This window comes from Amblyomma americanum, chromosome 1 (assembly GCF_052857255.1).
Source record: "Amblyomma americanum isolate KBUSLIRL-KWMA chromosome 1, ASM5285725v1, whole genome shotgun sequence".
NCBI classification, from domain to species: Eukaryota; Metazoa; Arthropoda; class Arachnida; order Ixodida; family Ixodidae; genus Amblyomma; species Amblyomma americanum.
The window spans coordinates 437,728,575-437,736,556 of NC_135497.1; the positions used below are offsets into that span (position 1 = coordinate 437,728,575).

The 7,982-nt window shown below is 44.6% G+C and overlaps 1 protein-coding gene across 1 annotated transcript; it reads left to right on the forward strand.

The window, feature by feature from the left end:
• Window positions 1-1,541: 1,541 nt before the first annotated feature.
• On the forward strand, window positions 1,542-4,383 carry LOC144125286 (uncharacterized). Its single transcript, XM_077658540.1, has 7 exons — window positions 1,542-1,692; window positions 2,233-2,314; window positions 2,397-2,486; window positions 2,569-2,742; window positions 2,919-3,075; window positions 3,218-3,827; window positions 4,141-4,383. Exons 1-7 carry the CDS (start codon window positions 1,564-1,566, stop codon window positions 4,381-4,383), a joined length of 1,485 nt encoding a protein of 494 aa, XP_077514666.1. The 5' UTR covers window positions 1,542-1,563.
• Window positions 4,384-7,982: the final 3,599 nt, after the last annotated feature.

Genomic DNA, 7,982 nt, shown 5'->3' on the forward strand with positions numbered 1-7,982 from the left:
GCGTGCAGCGCCGCTCTTGCAGGCCCTGGCGGAGTACACGAGTGCAGTCTATTCTGCGCATGCAAAAAAAAAAAAAGAAGCTGGACACGCGGTGTCCTCAAGCTGACCTCAGACCCGCTTTGCGCCTTTCCGGTTTCAGGAGAAAGAGCGTTTCCTCGTTTTCCCTGAGCCCATTATTAGTGCTGTCGCTATTTTTGGTTGGCCGCAAGTCATCAGGATCAGCTTTCGTTCGTCTTCATTCCGCCTTGACGCTGGGCCCGTGCGATTTCTAGAGCCGTTAGGAGGTCATTCGCCCCGCGTCGACCGGAAAGCCAAGTGTGCCGAGCGGCTGAATGGCTCAAGCATGTCCTTCCGGATCGCCGAGGAAGGCCTGATGACCCGAGCGGAGGTTCTAAGCTGTTCTGCACATCCACTCTTTCGCCGCGTTTGAAACGCAAATGTGTGTTGGTCCAATGTTTTGTCAGAGGGGAATCCCCCAGTGTGGTACAACACTTGTACTAAGTATTTTGCTCTTGCTGCCAAACCTGTAGTCTACTCTTTCTCCTACTGATTTTAACCAGTGACGATGGATGAAACCCTCTACCAGACAACAATTCATTGCATCCCAAGAACTTGCATCTAAAACTTCATCCAGTCTCATATTATTACAGAGTGCACAACTGAGCGCATTTGCATTAATTCGTGCTGATAAAATTAACGAAGAAAACCTTGGTCAGTTGTCTTTCTTATCGCGTTGATTCCCTTAAAAGCAAAGTGTCGAAAGAATTCAGTCAGCGTTGTGAAACTGAGCGTCTAGCTCAAGCGCCGACGTTGTCAAACTGGCAACTTAAATCAAAAGCCTTTAAGAACAATGTGATGACGCGGAAAACCGTTTGCGATGATCGAGCATGTTATTCGCAAGTATTCTACATGCTCACAACAAAACCAGGGTTCATCTGAATCGCACTTAATTTCCCTTTTATCACAGAAACGGACATCTGAGCATAAACTACTTAAAGGGAGACTGAGGCGGTTTTCAAATCTGCTAACCTTCTAGGCTTTTGAAGTATACTCATTGTTGATCTTGCTTGTGAAGTTATTTTTTCAGTTGTTGCAAAAGCATCGCCACAATCACAGATTGAATGCGTGCCGTTCAAATCTCCCGCGTCCCGAGAGAGAGCAGGAGAGGAGAAAAGCAGAGAGGAAAACCTCCTCCTTGTCGGCCCGTGTGACGTCATTTTGAGGAGCCGGAGACCCTCCGACGCCTCCGAGTCACCCGAACGTGCTTTCAGCGCGCGTTGTTCCTCGTGTTGCCTGCGTTGTGGTCGTAATCCCAAAGTGTTTCAGCCAAGTTTTCAGCATCCGACCACGTGCAGCCGATCTAACATGAGGTACTGCTGTGCGTTCGGGTGTACGAGCACCTACGGCCGCGACGATGTCGTCTTCCACACTTTCCCGAAAGATCAAAAGCTCGCAGCGCAGTGGGTCGATGCTGTGAAGAGGGAGAATTTCAAGCCGACCAAAGCAAGCGTACTCTGCTCGAAGCACTTTCGTGACAGCGACAACGTGCAGAGCTTGTCCCTAATGCGATCGCTAGGGGTTTCTGTCAAAGGGGCACGGCTGAACCATGACGCGGCTCCTTCACTATTTTTGCACAAAAGAAGCATGCCACCACCGCCAAGAAGTGCATTTGCTAAAAGAAGGAAACATGAGGTGAGTCTACTTCCGAATTTAAATTCATTACTCTGCGGCAATTCTGGTCTCATTTGCGTGTGGAGCTTTGCATGAAGCGTTGACCGCGAGTAGCGCACGCGGAGAGCGATCCCGCGATGGTACGGGCACAGCGCCGCGCGGCTGTACTCGGGTTTCCTTTTCTCGCGCAAGGGGATATGCTATAGAGACCCCTGCGCTAAACGGCACTTAACTCATCAATGAAACACTGCTGATGATTCCTCGCGTGCAGACGGGACGGGAAATTATAATGGTAATGGTCTTGCCCATGCGCTCTGGCGCCTCGCTATTCCCCTATGTCCCTAACCGATAGCTTCACACTTTTCAAATCTGTCCAATTCCGATGTGGTTATGCAAATGCGATAAGTCGGCAGGCGTCATAGTATTCTTACAAGGTAAACATACATTTCGATGATCGCCAAACAGCCGAGAACGACTTCACATACGCGGTTTTCTTGCTTTGATAGAAAAATTTTCAGTAAAGAGCAATTCAGTAATTCAGTACACTTTTTATCCTTTCAGGTCCTTGCAGAACTGCTTGGAGAAGGATCAAGCGTGGAAAAACTTGATCCAAAATTGGGCAGTCCCTCTGGTAGCCCAACAGGTAATGACGCTACATTCAGTCTGAACATTTAGTTGTGCATGCCTATACTGTGCATCAAATCATGTCTCAGTCTGTGTTGCAGATGTCACAACAGAAGCTGGAGCAGATCTTTGTGCAATGCGACATGAAAACTTCGGCGTGGAAAATTCACTAAGTATCCTCGCTCTCACTGGTAATGACCAATCTTCAGCAAGCAGAGTAATGCAAGGCATTGACGCCTTACACATTATATGATAACCTGCTGATTATTGCAGATTCAGCACATGATGCAACGCTGGAGGTCAAACTGACAGAGTCTTGTGAGGGAAGACACAAGTCTGTCCAAGCAACGATGCGGCCAGCGACAAAAAGCACAGCTGTACAGGCATGTGTGAAAAGAAGCATGGCATCACACCACTCTCAGACAAAACCACACACTGTATCTATCGGTATGTGCCTCCACAATCAGCGTACATTTTTTTATGCATGCATTTGTACAATAATGACGGGGAAGGGGGCAAAGCGCTATAGAGGTTTTCAGTTGTACTAAAATTTCCGCATATTCTATGTTGCGTGCAGTGGTAACAACTACTAAATGCAGCTGCACATATCACATGATTTTTAGGCATTCAGGTTGGCAGCCCCATGATAAATGTAGCCACTCAAACGACCATGCCAATCCAAAGAGAGGCCATTGAAAATGATGACAGCACAGAAGACGAAGGTGGAGATGAGGACTACGATGATGAGGACTACACTCCATGCGAAGAATTTGAAGAGAAGTATGCGATTTATTAACAGTATGATAAAAACCTGTTTGCCCTACTTTTACTCTGGTGCCATAAACATTCACTCATGTTTTTCATGCAAGGTAGCGTGTTTAGGCTGTCCAGTGCGATTGAAAATTTTCCCATTCTCTTCCAGGCAGGGATGTGTCGGAAACTCCCCAGATGAACCCGGCAACAAAATTTTTTTGGTGCAGGAGAAGTACCTTTGGAAGCTTTTCCAGCTGTGCACAGAGTGCCTAGCACCTCGTACAGTCAGATTCGAGTGTGAAGGCACACTTCTAGAAGTTTATGGGGAGTGTGCATCTGGCCATTTCATTTACTGGTGTAACCAGGACGTAGAAAAACAGCAGCCGATGCTCAACCTGCAGCTTTGCGCAGCAGTTCTCTTCTCTGGATGCAACCCAACAGCTACACTGAGAATGCTGGCTTCAATTGGTGTACCAGTTGTGAGCAACAGGACATTTTTTGCAATCCAGCGTTCATATCTGTGGCCTGCAATTGGCAGGGTAAGGAGTCATTGTGAAGAAGTTTCCAGCTTTCTTTGCATGGTCAAGGTCCAATGCACACTGTTTTGTTTTCAGGTTTGGAAAGAAGAGCAGAAAAGTCTGCTGCAAGAGCTGCAAGGCCAACAGGTGAACCTTGCTGGAGATGGACGGGCTGATTCACCAGGATTTAGTGCTAAATATGGCACGTATACTCTGATGGACGTTGAACGCCACAAAGTCTTGCATTTTGAAGTCGTGCAGGTGCGTTTCCACTTTGCTACAACAACGTTCTGTAAATTTCTATAGCTCACTAATGCCGCCAAATGAACTGTAACGCAACATTTAAATATCATGACTTCTTTCTACAGCACATGCATTATCATTGGCTTAGCCTTGAATCCCCGTGCTGGTAGATGAAGCATCAGCACAGCACTACCATTGTTAGAAATGCAAAGATTTATTTTCTTAAAAATAGTTACAGCTGGGAGGAGAGACCTCAATGCATGCAGTCTTTTTTTTAATTGGTAGACACGCTACACATCACTCAATATCCTTTGCCATTATCATACCACAGTCCAATGATGCTGGCGGCAGCTGTCGCATGGAGTTAGAAGGCCTGAAACAAGGCCTTGCTTTTCTGGAGAGTGAGAGCATCAAGGTAGCAGTGCTGGTGACCGACCGTCATACACAGATCAAGTGCTTTCTCCGCAACAACAAAGCTGCAATCGCCCATGAGTTAGACGTGTGGCACAAGCAAAAGGTATCTAGCAGCTGTGGCTTTATGGTGGCTGATAAAGTGTTATTTTCAGCATATTAATGGAATATATTACATTAGTCCTATTTTTTTAATATGCATTTTAGGTATCACCAAGAAACTGCACACAGCTGCAAAACAAAATAACTGCAAGGAACTTGCACCCTGGATTAAGTCTGTGTGCAACCATCTGTATTGGGCGGCAGCATCTAGCGAAGGCAAAGCAGAACTCATTGTGCCCAAATGGCTGTCACTTCTTAACCACATAAGGGACATCCACACACAGGACCAGGCATCGTTCCCCACGTGCTTGCACGGTGACATCGAACCCAAGCAGTGGCTCAGAGATAGTATGTTACATTTTGTAATGAAAATATGTGAAAGGCCCTAGCGAAGCATAATTAGGCACATCTAGGTATGATATATAAAGTAACAAAATTCCAATAAGAGAGGGTTTCAGGTACGAAGACAATCTCTAGAGTACTATTCACTGCGTGTTTACAGGAGGTATTCACAGACCTCAAATGAGAACTGGCGATAAGAGTTAATGAAATTTGGTGATCACGTTGCCTTGCTAAAGAACTCGGAACTCCAGAACAGTGGAAAATGGGGCTAGTTGGTGCATGTTTGTCATTTTTCGAAAGCGCTGAAACAACACGGACAAAGAAGGGACAGACAGGGATCAGCACTTGTCCATGTCTGTTCCTTCTTTGTCCGTTTTGTTTTAGCGCTTTCGAAAAATGAACTCGGAACAAACTGCAAAGCATTATCGATGACCTCGACAGGCAAAGCAGAACAGTGGGTCTAAAAACTTTATGCATAGAACTTAAGCAACGTCCAACAGTCTCTGAAGCGATCAGTGGTTTATGATAGGCAGCGAAGCATTAAAAGTGGGAAGGGAAGAGGTCTAATTAGTGTAGGTAATGACCGCAGATCCAGACCATGTGAGTGAAAGAAACAGGATAATAAGAATAAGGACCAGTGCATTTAACAATTATGCTGAAAATTGAATGGTAATTTACCAGTATCGCTCAAGAGGAAATTATACAACAGCTGTATCTTACCAGTACTCACTTATGGTGCAGAAACAGAATTAGCAAAAAAGGTTGAACTTAGATTGAGTACAATGTTGCAAGCTGTGAAAGTGAAAAGTGTAACATTATGATATGAAGAGAGCAGAGTGGGTAAGTGAACAAACGAGTTAATGATATCTTAGTAGAAATCAAGAGGAAATGGCAGGCAATGCAATGGAGAGGCTGGACAACCTATGGTTGTTGAGGGTTCCAAGATTTTCCAAGAGGGTTCCTCTGGATTCCAAGATTTCAGCTACCTGTGCAGTGCAGCAGAATTTCAATGAAAAGCTTCATGAGCTAAGCAAATAATGGCTGTTTCAGTTTATTTCATACCATTTATTACAGTGCACCTCAAATACCAATGTTTATTAAAACTATCGAAACTTATAAGATGTGCATTACTGAACACAAGTTTATTTACAGGTGCACTGAAACACTTTTTAACTGGTTGATGCAGAGCATACAGCAAGCCGCACACATAGAGCTTTACAAAGAGATGATAATGGCCGTTTCTTTTTAGAATCAAAGGCTTTCCAGAAGCTTCAAGACAATGCAAATTCTAAGGCCCTTCTGCAAGACATGCCGCGGCTATCTACTAGACATCAAACCTATGGATTAGAGGCTTTTCATAGCCTTCTAGTGCATTTTGCACCAATGACCTACCATTATTAGTATTTGGGAATGAGGGCCAGGTAAGCTGTTGTCTTCTATTCTCTACGTTTACAGTCAGAAGCCATCGATATCACAAAACAATTGTGTTAAACAAAACAAATGTTAGACATGCATCTGTAGAAAAAGTGAAAGGCATGTAGGCACGTGCCGCAACTATATGAACAGGTGCCCATCTTAAATTACACTTACTGAAATTGTCAATACCTGCATCATTTCTTATGTCGTATAAACAGAAATTAAAAACACAGTCGACCAAATCAGAAGGGGTTTTACATGCCGACACTTTGTGGAAATTTAGAGTTTCGGCTGTGTTCACCATGCAAGCACTGCATTTTCATTTTCAATCCGCCCGGCAACTGAGGCGATGCTTTGTTCTCATAGCTCTTCAAAAGTAGTACTTTGATCCTTCAGTATTTTCATCACGCGTGCTCATGGTGCTTTCAAGCACTAATTGCTAACATGGTGTTGTGCTCAACTCCCATCAGTGACCTTCTTTTGTCACATGATCTTTACAGTTGGACTGTTTACATATGTTACAAGGTAACACGTTTTCACACTGTCCTGTGCAACTTTTTCAGGACCCAACTTGCTGTACTTCACTACAACGAGAACAGTGGACGTGGTCAGGCACGCACAAAGGATGGCACACTTCGATGGTGTGTGCGTTACCCAAAGGCAGCAGGTGGTGCCCCAACAGCTTGTCCAGTAAAGGAGTCACCCACTCATGTTGAGCTTGCACCACCTAGTTTATTTGGTCACGAAGAAAGTGAATATTGCACAAGCTACAAGATGAAATGCTCACACAGGCTACGTCAAACGCCTCCTCGACAAGGTTGTGGCCATGGCTGAGAGCATGCAGCCTCAGGAGAGGAAAACTGCTCCAGAATCTCGTCCACCACTCAGCAGCAGTTTTCCAAAGGCCCCAAAAGAGAACCTGGTCGAGAAAAGAAAGTTAAGGTTCAACAGACAATGATCAGTTTCTTACCATCTGCAGAGAAAATACCGGTAAGTAGTATGGGGTTTACTGCATGTCCCAAATCTGAATGTGGCTTGATAGCCATTGTGACAGGTAAAAATGCACAGCAAAGGATGTGATGACATGCACCGTATACTTTAATTAGAGAAAACTAGTTACCAAAATGTTTGGTTCGTCAAAAAAAGAAAAACAGATTTTACTAAACATAAGAAGGCAGAGTAGGAAAAATCATGCAGCCACTAGAAAGTATGTAGACCACTGTGCACTATACGCTGGGGAGGGATTGCGTAGATTATGAAGAAAAAAAATGCAACCTTGATAGCCACTTTAACGCCTCTATCCTTTCCTTTATGGCATTTTTTTTCCTTTAGCTTTTTTTACCTCTTGCTGTTTTATTGCCATCGTTTATTTTGATTCTGTTGCATATTTTTTTGAAAAGGGGGGGTCTGTTTTTGCATTCTTTTCATGTCAGTATGGCTAATAACCTGCTTCTCCCCTACCTGTAGGTGACAGCCTCCATGGCCAGACAACAGCTGTTTGAAGACCAAGTGTGCCATCTTCCAACCCTCCTCACTACAGTCCCCACCATAACCCCAGTCCATCCTCCTTAGAGTGAAGGGCCTATATAACCCCCGCCAATGATGACCGCACTTGACCTGACAAAGACAAGTCCTCTTGTTGGAACGTTGGTCGCTGGACTGAGGCTCTCCCTTCATTTTATTTTTTTAAGATTGAAATCTCCCATACTTGTTATCTGCCATTACGAAAGAACCAATGCACTACTACCACTTATTTAGCAGCCATTGCTGTCTTCTAGAAAATATTACTAGCGACAGACTGTGGTGAACACACCATACGCTATACGACAGTATCTGCGTGATCATAAAAGTGGTATGCTTCAGCATTTCTCGACAATTTGCAGGCTAGCACGAAAGAAGACT

Coding starts and splice junctions, on each gene's coding strand:
- LOC144125286 (XM_077658540.1), top strand. CDS start 1,564: ATGCGATCGCTAGGGGTTTCTGTCAAAGGGGCACGGCTGAACCATGAC. Junction 1,693..2,232: donor CTAAAAGAAGGAAACATGAG/GTGAGTCTACTT, acceptor TTATCCTTTCAG/GTCCTTGCAGAACTGCTTGG. Junction 2,743..2,918: donor ACCACACACTGTATCTATCG/GTATGTGCCTCC, acceptor CATGATTTTTAG/GCATTCAGGTTGGCAGCCCC.